The following is a 20,281-nucleotide window of genomic DNA, read 5'->3' on the forward strand; positions in this document are numbered from 1 at the left end:
AATGGATTTGATCTTAGTCAAGACCAAGATGTGTATTGATAAGGCTGAGTTAGCTTTAGGTTTAGGCTTTGGGAGTGTTTCTTACATCAGTTCTAGCAAGACTGTTTTCACCTCACCTACTACCCTAGAGTCAGATAAAGCTAAGATCAATACCTCTCAACCCATACTAGAAAAGAATAATCTACATCTCAACCTACAAAGAAGAAACCTACACTTAAGATAGCTCCATAGCCTAAGATGATGGCTCATATGAGAGAGCCCAGAGTGATCGACAATCGAGCTCCCAAAAGACTTTACTATTGTACCAACTGTTAGAGAAAATGTCACTTGGTTGGGTTTTGCATTAGTCGTAGGAGAGATAAGCGTTTTGAGTGGCAGTGAAGTACCCGGGACATGTGCCGCCCCTCTGTTGGTATACATGAGCCTTTTCCCCGCTCCTACCCATGAGTCTCTAGCTCTTTTCAGTTTTTTCCTAGAGGTGTTACCCGGTGTGGATTTTACCATAATTCATATTGTTTTGGTTCACACGTAAGATGTTTTGACTCCCAGTGCTTTGACGGATCATGTTTTCCTCATCGTGGTACTTGCCCCCAGCTTGTTGGTGTTAAGTTGCATACACCTACTGTTTCTGCTTCAGGGCGGATGACTCAATACTGGATTCTCATGAGGTTTTTGACTAACCCTAATATTGAGCCATCCACCTTCTATTATTCTCATATATAGGTGATAGGCGGAGGCTTGGAGAACAAGTGACTCATCGACTCTAGTTGTTCGCGTCACATGACCGAAGATTCATCATGGTTCTCCAACCTCACCCCAACGAAGCATCACAAGTACATCACATTTAGGGATGATCTGAAAGGTAGAGTGAAGGCCAAAGGGACTATAAAGGTAAATAAGACTTTCACTCTCAAAGATGTGGCTTTGGTTGAGCATTTGGGATATAACCTGCTTTCGGTATCTCAGTTGCTAGATGAGGACTTAGAAGTGCGCTTTAAGCGTGATACTTCTCGAGTTTTTCATTCTTCTGACACTTTGATTTGCAAGATATCTCGAGTTGAGAGAGTTTTTGGGACCGATTTTTCTAAGTTTTTTGGTTCTTCTCGGTGTTTACTTTCTCAACCTTCTAAGCTTTGGATGTGGCATAGAAGATTAAAGCACATGAGCTTTGATTTGCTTACTCGTTTAAGTGCCTTAAGCTTGATCGGAAGATTGCCCAAGCTCAAGTTGAGAAGAATCTTGTTTATGCTCCTTGTCAGTATGGCAAGATGGTTGTCGCTCCTTACCCACTAGTCAATCTGATGATAATTGAACGATCAGGAGAACTTCTCTATATGGATATTGTTGGTCCTTCCCAGGTTCGTTCGGCATGTGAGAAGTGGTATGTACTTGTTATTGTTGATGATTACTCTCGCTACTCTTTGGTCTTCTTTCTTGTAAGTAAGGATGAAGTGTTTTCAAACTTTCGAAACTTAGCTTTAAGATTGTTTAAAGAACTTCCAGGTGCATTAAAATCAATTTGCAATGATAATGACACTGAGTTCAAGAACTATCTCTTTGATGCTTTTTGCCTTGAACATAGAAGTTTTTTACCCCACACGTTCCTGAGCAGAATAGCGTGATTGAAAGAAAGAACATGACTTTGGTGGAGATGGCTAGGACGATGCTCGATGACCGTAGGACTCATAGGAAGTTTTGGGTTGAAGCCATTAGCACAGTGTGCTCCATCTCAAATTAGATTTTCTTGCGCTCGATCTTGAATTTGACTTCTAATGAGTTGCGCTTTGGGAGGAAACCAAATGTTTCACATTTGAGAGTTTTTGGTTGCCAGTGCTTCTTCCTAAAGCGTGGTAATGTCGGCAAGTTCAAATTGCGTTCTTCCGATGGCATTTTTTTAGGATATTCTCTTCATAGTCATACTTATAGGGTTTACAATCTTGACACTAACATCATCATGGAATCCTGTGATGTGAGTTTTGATGAATTAACCCCCTATGCTAGTTATGTCTTTGAGTGTGCAGATGATTAGGAGATAAGCGATAGCATCTTTGTAGATAGCGACCTTCCAATTCTTGGTGACGATGAGGATGATCCACTACTTCCCTCGACCACACCTGCTTCAGAGCTGGTTCCTGCTTCTTTTACTTCAGCAGAGGGTCCTGCATCATCTACTTTCACTTCAACTGTTCTCGAACCTGCACCAATTGTGTTTGAGAGGGAGGTTCTCTCGAGGCGTGAGGCTCCTCAACACATTCAACATCGATACCCTTTACACATGATGATCGGCGATCTCGATGAGAGGATAACTAGGTCCAAGTCCACTCACTATGCTCATTTTACTGATTCTGCATTTGTTGCTTCCTTTGAGCTCCATAAAGTTGGATATGCTTTATCTAATTCAAATTGGGTCAATACCATGCATGAAGAGCTTGAAAATTTTGAGAGAAACCAAGTTTGGGTCCTTGTAGAGACACCTCCTAATGTTCACACTGTATGCATAAAATGAGTTTTCAAAAACAAACAGGTGGAGGATAGGTCTATAGTGAGAAACAAGGCTAGACTAGTGGCTTAGAGTTTCACTCAAATATAGGGGATAAACTTTATAGAGAACTTTGCACCGATAGCTAGGCTAGAAGCCGTTAGGATCCTTCTTGCTTTTGCTGCATCCTAGGGTTTCAAGCTGTATCAAATAGATATCAAAAGTGCGTTCCTAAATGGTTTCATACAGGAAGAGGTCTATGCCAATCAACCCCCAAGGTTTGAACACACCAAATACACACATAGAGTATACAAGCTTTATAAAGTTTTGTATGGGCTTAAGCAAGCAACTAGGGCTTGGTATGATAGGCTTAGGTATTTATTGTTAGAGCATAGGTATGTCATGGGATCGATTGATAAAACTTTATTCACTCTTAGGCATGATAAAAATTTCCTACTTGTTCAAATTTACATGGATGATATCATTTTTTTTGCTCTTCTTATACACTTGTGGTCAAGATTGTAGAAACTATGAGCAGAGAGTTCAATATGTCGATGATAGACGAGCTCAACTTCTTCCTTAGACTTCAAATCAAGCAATACAAGTATGGTACATTCGTCCACTAGATGAAGTACACCAAGGAGTTGCTAAAGAAGTTCGACATGAGTGACGCGAAGCCCTTGGAAACACTTATGGCTATCTCAACTGTGCTTGAACCAGATGAAGATGACGAAGCGATGGACAAGTAGGAGTTCAAGAGCATGATTGGCTCCCTCCTGTACCTGACGGCGACAAAACTAGACATTCATTTTGTCGTTTGCCTCCGCGCGTTCTTCCAAGCTTCATCGAGGACGTCTCACTGCCAAGTGGTGAAACACATTCTGAGGTACCTCAAGCACACTCTCGAGTATGGACTCCGGTTTCTGCTTCCTCTTCATTTTCTCTTCGAGGTTTTTTCTGATGCGAATTTTGCTGGTGTAGAAATGACAAGAAGAATACTTTTGGTACGTGTCATTTCTTGGGTACTTCTCTTGTGTGTCGGTCTTCTCGTAAGCAGTCTAGGGTTGCGCAGTCTACTATTGAAGCTGAATATGTAGCTACCGCTAGCTGTTGCTCACATATTTTATGATATGTTGCTATCTTGAGGGACTTTAGGTTAGAGTTAAGGAGTGTGCTACTTTTATATGACAACACCAGTATCATAAGCTTAACCAATAATCTAGTCTAACACACCAGAACCAAACACATAGATATGAGATTTCACTTTCTGAGATACTACAATGAAAAGGGGATATAGACTTGAAATACATTAGTACCCAACACCAGCTAGCCGACATCTTCACCAAGCCTCTAGATGCTACTAGATTTGCCTATTTAAGATAAGAGCTTGGTGTGTGCCATCCCCATGACATTGTGTGAGGAGGAGTTACCTTTATATATACTTTATCTTACTTTTGTTGTATTTGTATTGCATCGCATCATATAAGATAATCATAGTAGTTGAGCTTTGACTTGTATGTATTTAGCATTTTCGATTGCTAGACTTGAATTTAGACTAAGTTAAGTAGTTGTGTGGAGCAAGTTTTTAATCTTAGATTTCTCTTGATACTTTGACATAAAATATTTCAAGTAAGCTTGCTTTCCTTGAGATAAAATTTGACAATTTTATAAATTATGTAGACTATGAAATGCTACATTCTTGATCATCATGTTCATAATTACTTTGGCTTAGTCAATACCTGTGTTAGGCTAGTTTGATGAATATCTTGCTCTAAACTTCTTGATTCAAGTCAGTGAATAGGGGAACATTGTGCTATATTTTCTATCTTTGTCAAATGTTTAGCTCATGGTAGAACCTTAAGGGAACATATATTCCTTATGTTGCAAAGATACTATTTGAATTAATCTTGTGAAACTTTGATAATTTGTGAAAAATTGAGTAACCTTGAAAAATCAAGTTTCTTGTTCTAAAATATAATCTAATGTGGTTGTCTTAAAGCCTCAAGGTGTTTATCGTATCCAGTCACACGACACTTTGCTTGGATAAAAGGTAACTTGAGGATAAAAATGAAAAAAAAATACTTAAATGATCAATTTTATTTTAAATCACTTGATCTAACTAAGTCTTAGTTTCATATGTGAGCGTTTGCAAAGCCTACTGTCTTGAATGCTTGTTTGCCTAGTTTAAAATTGAAGTTGACTAGTTCTTAATGCTTGTATTGCCTTAGCACGAGTGGATGCTTATGTGATGATCGCTTTGAACATGATTCGTCTATACGAAATTAAATGCGCCAACTATTTCTTCGGGTTTAGCTTATGAAGCTTCATGTTCTTATGTCACTGTCTCTTTTTGAGCCTTTGTGCAATTGTGAGTTCCTTCCTCTACTTTCCATACCTCTTTGATATTTCTAGCATTTGCAAATGCTTCGTGGTATACTTGTGAAAGCTTATTAGATTTGCACGTTCATGTATTACGTAATGTTTTGTCCTTGATATTTTCATTATCAAAGGGGATGAATGAAAAATGGGAGAAATAAAAATATGTACCAAATCAAAGAAAAAACTTGCATAAATGAAAAATGTACATTCATCAAGGGGGCATTTGATTTTATGTTTTTGAGTTGTTATAGCTCTTTTAAGATTTTTGGATTGTCTTTGTCTCTCTTAAATCTTATGCAACCTTTTTTATGCTAAGTGACATGTTTTTGCTTTTTCTTGAGTTTTTTGTCACTTGAATAAGCATATTTTTTTCAAACCAAAATATTTGTGCTTTGAGGTGTTGTCAATGCACTCATCAATGGGAGATTAAGAAACTAAGTTGAAATGTGCCTTGTTTTATATGTGATGAGTGATGGATAAGTTTATCGATTTGGTTTGTCGAGTTTTAGATTGCTTGAGTTTGGTTTAAGCATTTGATTATGGACTAACTGGTGTTGAGGTTGAAGAAATATGTTTGCTTATCTTATGGTGTGTTGGTGATGGATACAACTTGGTAGTCGACGGTGGGTGATCGGGGTTAAACGGGTGCTTGGTGCTGAACGATCAAGGAGGCCAAACTGAGTTAAGGGTGATCCTAGATGCACACATAGAATTCAAGCAAAGCATGAAACGGATGATAAAGACGGTGTATTAACAAAGTGAAGCGAAAGGGATGCCGATGCAAGTGATAAGACGGCCCGAGGGATCAAGAACGGGAGAGACTTATCAGTGGTTAGAATTGCAAGACAGAGTACACGTGTCGATATCAGAACAAGTGGCGAGTTACGCTTTGAGAAGCATGCAAAGAGTTTCACAGTTGGGTCTTTAAAATCGTGGAATGATTGGAGGAGTATGTGGCACCATCGTGAAGCTTGCGTCGAGGCGAAACTAAGTCTTGAAGACATCGCAGTGGTTCGATGAATAGAACTAGAATGGACCAAAATGCCCTCAGTAGTAGGTAGGAATATACTACAAGAGAGGGGTGTTTTGGTAATAAGCTAGGAAACTTATGGGTCAAATTTTCTAGGCCTATTAATAGAAATGTATGGCTATGAGAGAGTTTGAACCAACCACTTAAGCTCCTTGTGCCATCTATTTGAGAGCCTAGTGCTTGAATTTTTTAGTAGAGAAATATGAGTGCTTAGCCTATGTAATGGGTGAGAAAAATCCTTGTAATCCGCCTAAAACAGGTCTGACTTCTTTAAGTAATAAAGTTTATTTTTTTTATATGCTTGAATTTCCCTCCTTCTAGTCTCTCTATTAGCTCCCTTGTAAGTTTGAAAGTTTTTTTTTCGGTTCTGATTTTCTTGTTGATTTTCGTTTTTGCCTTTGAGCTGCAATTTTTTAACCTTAGAAATTGTTCTTCTGGTTGCTAGAGGCATAAGCGTTCATATACTCATGTATTGTGAGGGTCTTTAATCTCATTGCCTCTAGACCATCAACTTGGAAAGTTGATTCTTTCGATGACTGTATTTTTGCTTTATTATTCATTCAAATTTCAATCTTTTATGCATAAAGACACATAGAATGGTCTTAAATAGAGTCTTTGGTTCATATTCCAACCCTGGAGTCATGTTGTCTTGGAACTTTCTTTCTTTTTTTGTCTCTCTAAAGTTTATGCTTCCGTTTGTGTATTTTTGAGGAGCGTTGGGTGAACAAGAATTAGATCATCTATTTCGCAAGAAATTTGTAAAACGTCCATTCACCCTCCTCTAGTCACATGTCTCGATCATACAATTAGTATCAGAGCTAGTTTGATCACTTATTGACCCTAACCAGCTTTTTGATATGTAGGTAACATGAAGAGAAATAGAAAGATTCTTTTATTCGATGGTTGAGATTTTTTGTACTGGAAAGTGCGTATGGAGGCTTATTTTTTAAGCCAAAGAAGTGCATTAGGGGAAATAGTGGATTCCAATTATGCAATCTCTACTGCTCGCACGACTCAGGTTCAAATCGAACAGTATGAGGCCAACAACAAGGTCAGAAATATTTTGTTCATAAGCCTGAGTCAGAATAAGTTTGACATGATCCAGCACCTTCATACTGCCTCGGAGATCTGGACTACTCTGAGTGTCTTTCATGAAGGTACTAATCAGATTAAGGTCAGACGTCAAAGCACATACAACCAAGAATATCAAATGTTTGTGCAAAGGCCTGATGAATCTCCGGACTCTATATTTGCTCGTTTTGATGGAATTATGAACAACCTTAGATCCACTGGTGTTTTGCCCTACTCTGATCATGAGAGGACGATCAAGCTTCTCTATGCCTTTTTTAGTTGTAATTTTCTTATTGATTTTCATTTTTTCCCTTTGAGGTGTGATTTTTCAATCTTATGAAGTTATTCTTTTTATTGTTAGAGGCATAAACGTTTATATACTCATGTATTGTGAGGGTTTTGAATTCTTTTGCATCTAGACCATCAACTTGAAGAGTTGTTTCTTTCAGTGACTATCTTTTTGTTTTATTATCATTCAAGTTTTAAGCTTTTGTACACAAAGACATATGAAATAGTTTTAAATATAGTATATGGTTCATATTTCAACCATGGAGTCATATTGCATTGAAACTTTCTTTCCTGTGAAAGGTAGAAAAGTTGTGGTATTGATGCTAGGCATATATTCTCTGTGTCAAGATAGATGTGTTATCATTTAATTTATGATTAAAGTTCTACCGTGTGGTCACTTCATGTCTACAATCTTGTCTCTAAGTAATACTTTTCATATATTGGAAAGAATTATGCGGGGATAATACATTAATATAATAAACTTACCATAACATTGATTAGACATAAAATTCACAAGTAGTTCATAACATAGTACGGTAATATAAGACACCAACCATATACCCATTAAACTGAACTAATAAAATAGAAATATAAATAAAATAAATTATCATGGCTGATATTTGCATAGTTCTTAGTGCATAGATGCCGAATACCTATATCATCTCAAGATGGCGGATGCAAGTGCCAACGCTAATTAGTAGAAGAATACAAGCTGTGCCAGTCAATGGTATTAGAGTAAGATATTTGTCGTCTCCAAGATGATGATAAAAAATTATAAGGATGAGTCCTAGCAAATCCACTATCATTTTCAATGTCATCAATATCCTCCGAAGATGAAGACCTCGGAGTGAGGAGTCGTTGTGGTATGAAATCATCATCGTCGTGATCAACTTGAGCTATCACGGTAGTAGCATATTCTATTTTTTATTACCTTGATAAACCCTAAGCCTCATATAATATAACTACTGATATGTTGCTAAACCCTAGATCTAATAGTACTTTAATTACTAATATAAATATAAGTCTAGAAAAATTACTGAAAACTGATATCCAAAATCCGCTGATCAAAAATATTAAGGCTTCATCACGCTACCTTCCTCTTCTCCCCTCTCTTTCTTTTTTCTGGATTTAAATTGCTATTTTGACTAATTTTCAACTATTTTATAGTGTGTGGGCAGTGGAGGGCAGCACGGGTGTGAGGGGCTAACCGCCCCCTGAAAGGGTAGCAAGGGAGGCTATCTGCCCTCTCTGCAGATGGTAAGAGGCAGTACGACCGACGAGCTCAGAGAGTAAGGACTAAACGTCCTTTAAGAGGGTGGTTGAGGGCTCCACTACCATGTTATCATCTTTACCACTCTTTGAAAGGACTGGCGTCTACCGCTCTCTAAAAGGCAGCGTCTACCTGCCCTCTATTTATACAAATATTATTATTAGAGATTTATTTATTTAAATATTAATATTAAAAATATAAATAAAAAGACTCGCCTTTGCATCGTTGGTGGGGGCTATACGTTAGCAAATTTCTAGTGGGCCCCTTCTTTTTTCTTGTCGTCTGGGTTTGGCCCAATATGGTATGGGCCATGAGCCAACACTTGTCCGGAAAATTTCTGATGGGAGATGTACCTGCGTCGCTGTGTTATTTGCGGCTCTAGCTGAGTCTGAATTTTCTTTCTGAATTCGAAAATCACACCACAACACACCAGGGGCGGGCACACGTGAGGTCATGGGTGTACAGATGTACAGCCAAATATTTGTCACATTCTTTTTCGGTTCAGCCATTTTGTTCGGCTGTTGCAAGATTACTCAAAAATTCATATTTTTAATCTCTTTTCCCTATAAGTTTAGACTTTCTAAAAGGCTCCAAAAAATCTACCAATTTTTGTGTAGGTTGTATAATCTATAAGCAACTCATTTTAACTGGTTGCACTTAAAAAGCTAGAATAGAATTCAAATTAAAATTTATTAAAGTTGATTGTTTTTGCACATTTCATGAATTTTTAGAGCTTTAAAAGAATTTCCAAAATTAAGGAAAAAATCGCCAATATTCATCTTAATTAATGGGCTAATTTCTAAAATTATCCCCAGATCTAAGTTATATAGTGAAATTTCAAGCTTCTTCATATGACCTCACTTTTCATGAATTTGATCAATTCCAATTAAATGCAAATGCATGCAACAATTGTTCAAAAATGATCAAAGATAATGCTCATGTTGTATATGTATGTCAATTGTTGTTACTGAAAAAAAATATTTTCAGAGAGAATCTAAAACCAAAATATTTATGAGAGAATCCAAACGCTAGGCGGGGCGCGGTGACGGCGTGGGGATGAGCAAGGTGCGGCGTACACAGCTACGCACGGGCACAATCACGATGGGTATGTACACCCAAGTTGAAAATGCTAGACCCGCCACTGCAACACACCCAACTTTTAAAACTGGACAACTAACCCCTCACCGTGAATCCACCATGTTTATATCCTACGTGGCTTATGTATGGTGTGGTTCAAACACGTCATCGTATCGGTCATGTGGATCGAGTCAGCAAATCAACAAATAAAAACAGAGTTAAATATATCAACGATTCTTAAGCTTACGCAAAGAACGCAGCTAGACAACTTTCGGGCTTTTGTCTGTGGTAGCCTTTGCGCTGCAATATAGTTCTTGAATAGTGTAGCGTAGTCTTTAACTCATCAGTCTGTAAGTTTGTTGGTTTGTGCGTTGGAACAATCTGTAATTTCGTTGCTCGTTGGTAATGAAATTCGGGGATGCTCCATTCTGGAAAAAAAAGAGAGACAACTTTCGGGCAAATGGAGGATTAGCAAGGTGCCAACGAAAGCTCTCCTCGGATCAGCTCACATTTGTTCGCATAGTTTAATTTTATTTTGCTGATCTGGGATCCACATCAGCTAAAATTGAACATGCAGGTGCCACGCTTTTGGTTGGTCTGAAGGGTGATTTGTTCGGTTATAATAGTTTTGAGGCCATAGTTGTCTGGGTTTCGGGGAGGAATCAAACGGACCTTTTCCGTCATTTGCAGTTAGTTTGGGACGCTCGGGCATGTGGCAGCGTGCGCGCGTCAAAATCGTTGAGCATTCCATGTGCGCCAGACGAGGGCGGAGCGGCCGGCAGACGCTGCAGCCGGCGTGAGAGCGACGGAAATGTCGCCGGAAGAACGACGCGGCTGGCGGCAACGCCGTAGCGCCGAGATGGGATGGGAGAGGGACCGGACGCGCGCAATGCGCGAGACCGTGCGTGCGCGAGGGGCGAACGGCAGCAGCGCGGCGGGTGAGCGGCTGGTGGCTCCGTGCCTTGGGCGCGGTCACGAGCTTCTCCGTTCTCGCGGGCGGCAGGCTGCGGGGCTCGCCTTCTTCCGCGCGGTTCTGGACCGGGGCCGTCGCCTGCGGACACGTACGCCGGCGCCACGGCCGACAGGTACGCTCCAAACTCATCGACTTAGGAAAGTAGAAATTCGTTAGACCGTTCGGTAAGGCTACGGCCTTGCGATGTTTCTGTAATCTCTTTGGGATACTCCATTAGCCCCCAACAACAAACAGACCCACAGTAAGTGCATTTCCATAAAACTAACACTTCAAGGTTTCCCATGTCATTTCCGGCCCAATACATCAATCTTTATCAATCATTTTGCTGAGATTTGTACTGTAGAAAAAAGAGACAGGAGGCTTTACAACCACGAATGAGAATTTACCATGTTACCAAAATTACCAAAGAATGGTAAGAACTTCAGAAAACAATGTAATGCAGCAAAACCCACTGAAACCTACAACTTACAAAAAAAGGCCATTTTCATTTCATTTCTTGGGAGCTATAGTATTCACAATTACTCTACAGTTATCTGTAATACAGTCGTCAGCCTTGGTTTTCTGTACCTCCTCAACAACAACGAGGAACACACTACACTTACAGACGAGAAGGCCATGCAGGCGCCGGCCAGCCACGGCGGCATCTGGAGCCCGGTGAACGGGAACAGCGCGCCCGCGGCGACGGGAATGGCGACAACATTGTATGCCATCGCGAAGAAGTAGTTCCAGCGGATTCGGCTGAACGTCTTCCTGGAGAGGTCAATCGCTGTGATGACGTCTTCCAGGTTGTTCCGCACCAGCACGTAGTCCGCCGCCTCGATGGCAATGTCTGTGCCCCCTCCGATGGCCATCCCGACATCAGCTGCTGCCAGGGCTGGGGAGTCGTTGATGCCGTCCCCAACCATGGCAACGATGCTCCCGTCCTTCTGGAGAGACCGAATAACATCGGCTTTTCCGGCTGGCATGACCTCAGCTCTCACGTCCTCAATGCCTACCTGCCGAAGCACAATAACGCGAACAAATAAGAAGGTAAGTTAACAAGTGAACCTTTTGAAAGAATTGAAGCAAAAAGAGAAAGAATTGAAGCAAAAAGAAAAATAATAGAGTCTAACCTCTTTTGCAACAGCTTGAGCGGTTCTCCAATTATCCCCTGTGAGCATCACTGGATGAACACCCAACTTTTTTAGTCCATCCACTACAACAGCAGCCTCCCTTTTCAGGGGATCGGTAATGCCCATCAACCCGACAAAATTACCATCATATGCCACAAGAATGCCTGTTTTTGCATTCAATTCCAGGTCTACCAAAAAACTTTCAGCTTCTGGGGGAATGATTACACCGTTTTCAGTAATCAATGTACGATTTCCGATCTGTCAAAATATTAAGGTAATCAGCAATTTAGTCAACTAGCATTTTACGACACTGCTGTCAGATCTCCCTCTGGTCCATTCAAATAAGCCCTACTTTGACGGCACAGAGAGAGAGAGAGAGATGATAATTTAAGTGGGTGGCTATGCTACATAAATGCTTAGGACAATGAAATAAATAGGGCAAAACGGAGACTAGCATTAAATCTACATGCATGTGTTATGTTTTGGAGCAGAATTGAAAAGCTAAATACCTTATATAATGGACCAGAGGAAGTACATTATAAAGGACATGGAAAGATAATGGTAGCTTACGACTTACCAACATATTCTTCCCATTGATGGAGCACTGAACTCCTTTGCCAGGGATTGCAGAGAAGTTTTCAGCTTCTAGCAGCCACTGAGACAATGCCTCTTCTTTTCTTTGCTCAATGCCATCTTTTGATGAAGGAAGCTTGCCAAAGAAATGGAAATGAAATGCATAGTCCAAAACAGCTTTGGCAAGAGGATGCTCACTGCTTGCCTGAGTACAGAGCAAAACACAAAAAAAATTGACTTGCCACACTTCAATACGAGTAGAGTACGCATAGCCACAAAAGGGTCAAAAACTGAGGAGCAATATGTAACATGTTTCCACAATATACTGATTTGAAACAGTACACAAATAAAAAGAGCAAAACACAAATCATAAGAGTAGTTTAAGATCAAGCCTATCTCACCTCTGCAGATGCTACTAGCGTGAGGAAATCTCCAACGTCCATTCCTGAGAAAACCTTCGTAGTAGTGACAACAGCCTTTCCTTGAGTTAGTGTCCCTGTTTTATCGAAAACCACGTAATTTACATTTTGAGCTCTCTCTAATGCATCTCCACCTTTTACAAGTACTCCATGATTAGCCCCAACTCCAGTTGCCACCATCACAGCAGTTGGTGTTGCCAGACCAAGGGCGCAAGGACAAGCAATCACCACAACAGATATGGCAAACATGAGAGAGAAAACAAAGCAGTTGCTACTTTCAGCAACCCATGAATTTGGATACGCTCCAAACCATCCACAGAAGAACCTACATAATTAGCCAATGCGTAGGTGAGAAACTTGAGTATAACACCCATCTAAATTTCACAATATTTATTGAACTTACCACACAGAGAACGTTACTACAGACAATGTGATGACAATTGGAACAAAAATGCTAGCCACCTGAAATAACAATGGAGGTAATGTCAGCAATAATCATAATATCATCTCAAATATGATGTGACACTTTCAGCAGACATAAGGCTTTTTCGCAAGTAAACTAGTCTTCTAGGAGCTATGTTAAAATTAAATATGTTATGACAAGTAACAATAGAAGTAGAAAACAATGTACGAAATGAACATGTACTTCAAAAGTTGTGAAAGAGTAATTATTTTCCTCTATAAAGCATTTAAATACATAAATGAGCATATAAATAGTGTCACATGTGCATCATTTCAACTACTTTAAACAGCAAGCAGTTTGCAAACAAAGCTTCGAGATTTCAAGTTACATTAGGAAAATCACATGGTCAACAGAGACATTTGATATCTACCGATAAAGTAAGCATAGGATATCAGATAGAAAAACAGTACTAACATAATCGGCAAATTTCTGAATAGGGGCTTTGGACATCTGGGCCGTTTCAACCAGAGAGATTATCTGACTCAAAACTGTCCCTGATCCTACTTTCGTTGTTTGTATATGAAGGATGCCGTGTAAGTTCATTGTCCCCCCAATTACCACACTGGATACTTCTTTGGGGATGGGTGCAGATTCACCAGTTATCATACTTTCATTGACATGACTTGTTCCCCAAACAACAACACCATCAGATGGAACCTTTGAACCAGGAAGCACTTTCAAGACATCACCAGGTTGGAGTAACAGTGCATCAATCTCCCTCTCCCCGACATATTTTCCTTCTGGATTTGAAATGAATGATGTGAGTTTGTGTATGATTATAATATAAGATGCATTTCTATAGAACTATAAGTTGGTGTTGTATAATTGTAAATATGCCAAGGGATAAAATTGTACTAGAGACCTTTGTCTTTCAGAAGCAAAAGAGCAGTAGCAGGGACCAGATCTACAAGCTTCTTAATAGCATCTGATGTCTTCCCTTTTGCAAGCACCTCAAGATACTTCCCGAACAGCACAAATGTAATTATCATTGCACTTGTCTCAAAATATATGGGAGGTCGATATCCAGTTAATGCTCCGTATAGGAGTGCACAAACAGAGTATACATATGATGCAGTGGTACCAAGAACCACCAGCACATCCATGTTTGTAGAGCCATGTCTCAGGGCCCTATAAGCCGCAGCATAGAACCGTTTGCCAACAACAAACTGTACAATGCTTACCAATATCCACTTCAGCAAATCCCCCATAAGAAATGGTCCACAGTGCATCATTAGTAATGTACTAATGAAAGGTATACTGGGGCAGATCATTCGTATAAAAAATACAGGAATCTGGTGCAAGGAAACAATTGGACAAAGTCAGGGGGGAAGCACAAAGAAGCATCATACCACAAGTTGAAAAGGTATTTTGAAACTGTGAGAAGCAATTTAAAAATGCAACTAGTGAAAATATTTAACACTCCTACATTTTAATCGTATTCTCTGACGCTCAATGTATATTTCTTTTAGAAAAATGAACCCCTGCTTTCTTGCATTCCCCTTACTTTCTAGTTAACTGTCAAATTAGTTGTGAATTGTTTGAAGATTAAAACTTACACTAAGGAACAAGCTGGAGCGGAGAAGATTAAGCATTTTAGAGGCCTCCTGTGCATCGTTTGAAGCCCCTTGAGTGTATGGATTCTGAACATGCGCTTTCAACCTCCTGTTGCTTCCTGTCTCAATTGTATCCACAATTGATCTCAGACCAACAGCTTCTGGATCAAATATAATCTCAACTTCTGAGAGGACAGTATTTACATTAAACTGTCGCAAACCATCCATTTTCTTAAGAATATCATGTAATAGTTCTACATCCCTCTCTGCATGCAAGCCAATCAGTCCCAGAAAAATCTTATCTTGCTCGCTACTCTGCAAGAATGCAGCTTCAAAACCGGCATCCTCGATGGCCTGAACAATTTCATCCTTGCTAATGGCAGAAGGAACATACTCAACTTCCCCTAATGAGGTTGCCAAAGCAACAACTGCTCCTTTTACACCAGGTAGCTTTTTTAAGATACCCTCAACCGAGTTCACACAATTAGCGCATGTCATTCCTCCTATCCTAAATTGAGCTGATAAAGTCTTCTGTGATTTAGGCTGAGAGACAGCAGAATCTGGAATAATTTCAGCTTCGAATCCGGCATCTTCTATAGCTACAATTATATCTTCTACCTGCATAGATAAGTTACCAAAATAAGGTTGCAGCAATTGAAGTGACCCAAATAAGCCAATCAATGTGGATGACAGATCTAGCCAAAACATATGCATGTGAACCACAGATACATGCTGTCCTTATGTGCCTAGGTATTTTAGCTATAAATGTGATATAATAGCACTCCAAAGCTAAAAGCTATGAGCCTAGCAAGTATATCGGTCATCATGGTCAAAATTTCCGAAAATCATAACAGATAAAGTGCATCTCATACAATCTTTCAGATGGATACTGAACTCTATAGCTAAAATGGCTTCTAAGTTCTAACAACCACATTTAAAAAAACCTATATGTGTGTCTTCAATTGGCAGTATGAAAAAAAAATGCCAAGTGATGATGTGCAAGCTACTGTACTTAATTGGACTGGATAGAAGATTACATGATGATGTTTCAGCTTCCAGTTCCCAAGCAAAGGTGTATTTTGCAGAATAATTACTACGGGAGGAGGATTAGTCCAAAAACATACAAACTTGCTAGTTCCACAACTTGATTATTACTCTTCTCAACAGTCAACAGTACCGTATTTAAAGTGCCAGCAAAGAGTGATGAACGGAACACACAAAACTTCACTGCTGCTATAGCAATAAGCTAATCATAACTTGTTCAACAACTCAATAAATATTCTTATGAACACGAACCAACCATCACTCAGAGAGTTCCAGTCAAGGAAGTGCTAAATTAATCGGTGTGCAATTACCAGCATAACAATAAGCTTGTTAAATTTCCTAAACCCTAAATCACTAGATCCCAACAAAGAAGGAAATTCTCAAAAAGGGAGGCTCACTGCCCATAACAACAACAAAAAGGCAAGGGCGATGAGGAAGCAGTGATTGTAATTCCCAAAGAATATGGTGGAATTGCCATGCAACTATGCAAGATAGACAGCATTAGTTCATAACGAGTAAAATTTACCAAGAGACTGAATCCACAGATCATCTACTCGTCAATTGCAGTGTAGCCAAGGAGACCTTATCCTGGGTGCACCGGACAAATGCTTTCTCATCGGATTGGGTGATTGCTGCAATGGTGTCTCAGTTGAGACAAGGTCTCGGCAAGAAGAAGACAAAGGGGATGGACACGCTGATCATGCTCGTCTCCTGGCACATCTGGAAGGAGCGAAGTGGCAGAGTCTTCAACAACACCGCCACCACAGCCACACAGGTCATTGCCAAAATCAAATCCGAGGTTGATATGTAGATCAGCGCTGGAGCTAAGAACTTGGGATTGCTGCTCGGCAGACCGTGACAGGCCAAGCATGTAAAATTTGGTTGAAATCTCTTACCATATAGTCAACCTCTGTAAACTGTGTTGTAACATAGGTGACTAGCTCATCCTGTCGCGTTGTCTAGGGCTTTATAAAACAACTTTCTTCTTCATAGAAAATGCGCAGCGCTCTCTCCTGCGTATTCTCCAAAAAAGAGAGAGCAAAATTTACCGTAGTTTTGCAGCTTTCCTAAACTTACTTGGCGAATATTGCTCCTAGAGCTAAGGAGCTAAATTTGACTTCAGCACATTTTTTTAATGAAAAAATTATTCAGTAGCCTCCTTGCATACCACCCAATCAAAAGCTAATGTAGTACATCAGAACCCCCCTTTCTATTGCAGCTAAGTGCCAGCCTTGAACTCCCAAAATCCCACAACGACAGTTCATCAGCACTCACGAGCATCCAACAATGTTACAGCTCAAGCAAAAAAGAGCACCAAGCTTTTACCACTGGAATAGCCGATCATACAACTTCACAGTTCACAGCATCAACAATGCATTTTACCAATCAACCTCACAATTTCGCGTACCTCAACTTAAACCAACAACTGTAAGCTCATGCGCAATCCACTGGATCACATGAAGTAAATACTTCGCGACGCAAATGCACCGAATCCCCAACCGCTACCAAAAGGTCACAAGCTCCCGAGCCAAAAGAAGCGATCCAGTTTCCCATTCTGACACGCAAACGCAGCCCAGCCATCGCAGACGCAACAATTTAACCGGGAAAAAAACACTTAATTCAAAAAATAACCGCCCCCCCCCCCCCCCCAAAGCGTCAGCGAGCTCCTAACCGCTCCGGGGACGCACGAACCTCGCCTCCACGGGTACCAGCACGCAAGGATCACACACGTCACACCGGCGACGCGGGCATCGCCATTACCTTGGCGAGCGCGGGGTCGAACACGACGCGGGCGCGGTTCTGGAGCAGCGACACGGCGACGCGCCGCACGCCGCGGCGCGCGGAGACGGCGGCCTCGACGGCGCTGGTGCACGCGGAGCACGTCATGCCCGTGACCCGCACGTGCGCCTCGGCCTCCCCGCCCTCCGCTCCTCCCGGCGGCGCCCCCATCTCCTCGTCGTACGAGTCAAGCAGCGCCACGTCCTCCATCTCGTCGCCGCGCCTGCCCGCCCGGCCGCCGCCGGCGACCGCCGAGAGCTGTAGGTGGGCCATGCCTGCCAGACGGAGGGAGAAGGAGGAAGCGAGCGACGAGGTGGGAATATTTCGTTGGGAGACGAGACGGCGGGGCAGAAGGTGGCCAGGTGGGGTTGCTTATATAAACTGGGAAAAACAAGCGGCGACGGAGGGGCAAATCGGGGTGGTTTGGAAAGTACAGGGGGGTTTCTAAAACTTCTGCAACTCTTTTTTTTTTTGTAAAAGTCTAAATTTCTGTTGCGTTTTGGTGGGGGGTGGGAGTGACAAATTTGCCTTGATCGCTTCCTTTCTAGACTTTTCAGATGCTTAATTCTGCTTTGACTTGGTTTCACATTTGACGGGCTTGATGTTTTCTGACGTTAGCACTGTGTCGTACAAATCTGAGATGCACAAGCAATGCTAAAGACTAGATTTTTTATGATAAAATCTAAAAATTGCATGTGTATGCTTTAGTCTTATGGTATTTATATCTATTTTGCTTTTGAATTGCTAGTAAGTTTGAACCAATTTATTTTTCTAAAATTTGCTTGTAGCAAAATTGTTCTCATTTTTTATTGAAAATATGTAACAGCTAGATTTTATATTGCTTTTCAATGGTTCTAATTTGTTCACAAAATTTGTTAAACACCTGATCTGAATTATCTTAATTTGTTTCTTAAATTGCTCACGGATTCATTTTAATTTATTTACAATTTTTCACAAAGTTGCTTATATAACTAACTGCATTTAAGAGATAAGCTAACAAATAGATTATTTATTAAATACTTCATCTGTTGTTGCCATGCATTGAAATGAGTCACGATAAGTGTTGCAAGTCCATATAAAAAGTTTAAAAATAGAATAAAATGCTCATATTTAGATTTTTTTTTAAAAAAATAGATATGTATATCATAGGTCTAAAGCATGCATCTGTAGTTTTTAGATGAGTTCTTTTTTATTAGAAGGTGACGTACACGTGCATACACCACTGCACACGTTCACTACACTCACACATACGAGTGTGCTCCTATCACACGACCAGAGGCGAAGCCAGGCCCGTACTAGGGTGCTATAGCACAGGCCTAGCCTAGTAAATTAAAAGTAAATATGTGTAATAGTAGGTCCAATAGATTAAAATTCAGTCCAATTTCTATTGGCTCACCACCTGCCTGTTGGACCAGAACCTGTCCATGGGCCATCTTGGTTCCGCCACTACACACGACTATATATTACCGTTGAAATCACCCGAATGTATCTAAATACATTAGAATTTGAACCTGGTGAGGTTATATTAAAAAAGAAACTGGTTACATGGGAGTATAGGAGGACTCAGGTGTAAAAGGCGTAGGTGAGTGAGAGATGCGGCAGTTAAGAAGGCTGTAATGTTTAGAAGGGTTGTTATGTGATTATGTCCAAGGAGAAGTTGAGCTAAACCAACATACCGTGCTACTTTCAGCTAGCAGGTTAGCTACATTCTCGTTTCTCACGAGTCAACGACTCTTGATATATTTTAGTCTGTCGTATCTTTTGTAAGGGGATCGTTGGGCCGTATTTCATGTAGCTACATTTTTCTGTAACTTTGTTTGCAGCCCGTCCAACAGCTTATTCTAATTAATACAACAGACCGTTTCAAAAAAATATCTTCTCAAAAGGTCAATTGTTCATATTTCCTCATCCCTAGTCAAGTTTTTGTTTGGGATTGGACAAGACCCAACGTGCTGCAGCAATGGACAAAACGGTCGGGAGCCGCTCCTCAAGCCAGCTTCCGTGGATTCGTTCGGGTGAAATCCGCGTGCTGATGACCCGGATTAGCGGAACAATGGCACGTGCTCCGACTCACCACCGCCACGCGGTTCACGCTTGCGGCCCGGTCAACATCACCGATCTGCACCACCTCGATTGAAAGCGAATTTTATAGATTTTTTTATAAAAGATCTCTATAACTCTGATTTAGTCATATATCTTCTCATTAAGTGATTGACGAGAGAAGAGACAGTTTTAAAAAAAATTATAGAATTTTATTCTATAAAATTTGCTTCGAGTATATCCCAGCTCACGATCTGCACTTGCATGCACGCCCTGCGTCCGATCTCGGCGGGTGCGCTCGATCAACGTACGGGCTAGCTGTAGCACGTGAGTGCGACGCTTGGATTTTGGATAATTGGTTGGAGCTGGTGCTTGGCTTTTGGGAGCTCTGGACCGGCGGGGTATGGGAGTTGCCGAGCTGCCAAGCGTCGTTGGTGTTTGGTCGGGGTGGGTTGGTTCGGATTGAGCGTGTGGTGGACCCGGCCGACGTTGTATGGTTTGCAAGGTACGAGTCGATCGATGTGACACGGCAACCGACTCTGGATACGTCCGACACAAGCTGGCGCCTGGGCTGGTTCTGTAATAGGTTGTCTGGTTTAGAAATGAGTTGGCAAGGGATCACTTATCCTGGCTCTATATAAGTAGATTCATCATCGTCCCATTTCTTGTAAGGTTATTTTTAATCATGTTTTTTTCATTTTGTTTCTTTTTTATTTTCTTTTTCGTTCATA

At 40.8% G+C, this 20,281-nt stretch overlaps 1 protein-coding gene across 2 annotated transcripts; it reads right to left on the reverse strand.

Annotated features, from left to right (window-relative positions):
- Positions 1–11,032: 11,032 nt before the first annotated feature.
- LOC133883212 (cation-transporting ATPase HMA5-like) lies at positions 11,033–17,864 on the reverse strand. 2 transcript variants are annotated; one of them, XM_062322449.1, is made up of 9 exons: positions 17,493–17,864; positions 14,691–15,305; positions 13,997–14,426; positions 13,549–13,874; positions 13,075–13,133; positions 12,654–12,996; positions 12,257–12,457; positions 11,680–11,937; positions 11,033–11,562 (listed from the first exon to the last, which is right to left on the reverse strand). In XM_062322449.1, the coding sequence occupies exons 1-9, from the start codon at positions 17,781–17,783 to the stop codon at positions 11,086–11,088; spliced, it is 3,000 nt and encodes a 999-aa protein (XP_062178433.1). In that variant the 5' UTR covers positions 17,784–17,864; the 3' UTR covers positions 11,033–11,085. The 2 variants fall into 2 exon arrangements, with proteins under 2 accessions (XP_062178433.1, XP_062178434.1); XM_062322450.1 differs by lacking the exon at positions 17,493–17,864 and adding an exon at positions 16,258–16,451.
- Between the last annotated feature and the right edge of the window lie 2,417 nt (positions 17,865–20,281).

Source organism: Phragmites australis, chromosome 10, assembly GCF_958298935.1.
Source record: "Phragmites australis chromosome 10, lpPhrAust1.1, whole genome shotgun sequence".
NCBI lineage: Eukaryota > Viridiplantae > Streptophyta > Magnoliopsida > Poales > Poaceae > Phragmites > Phragmites australis.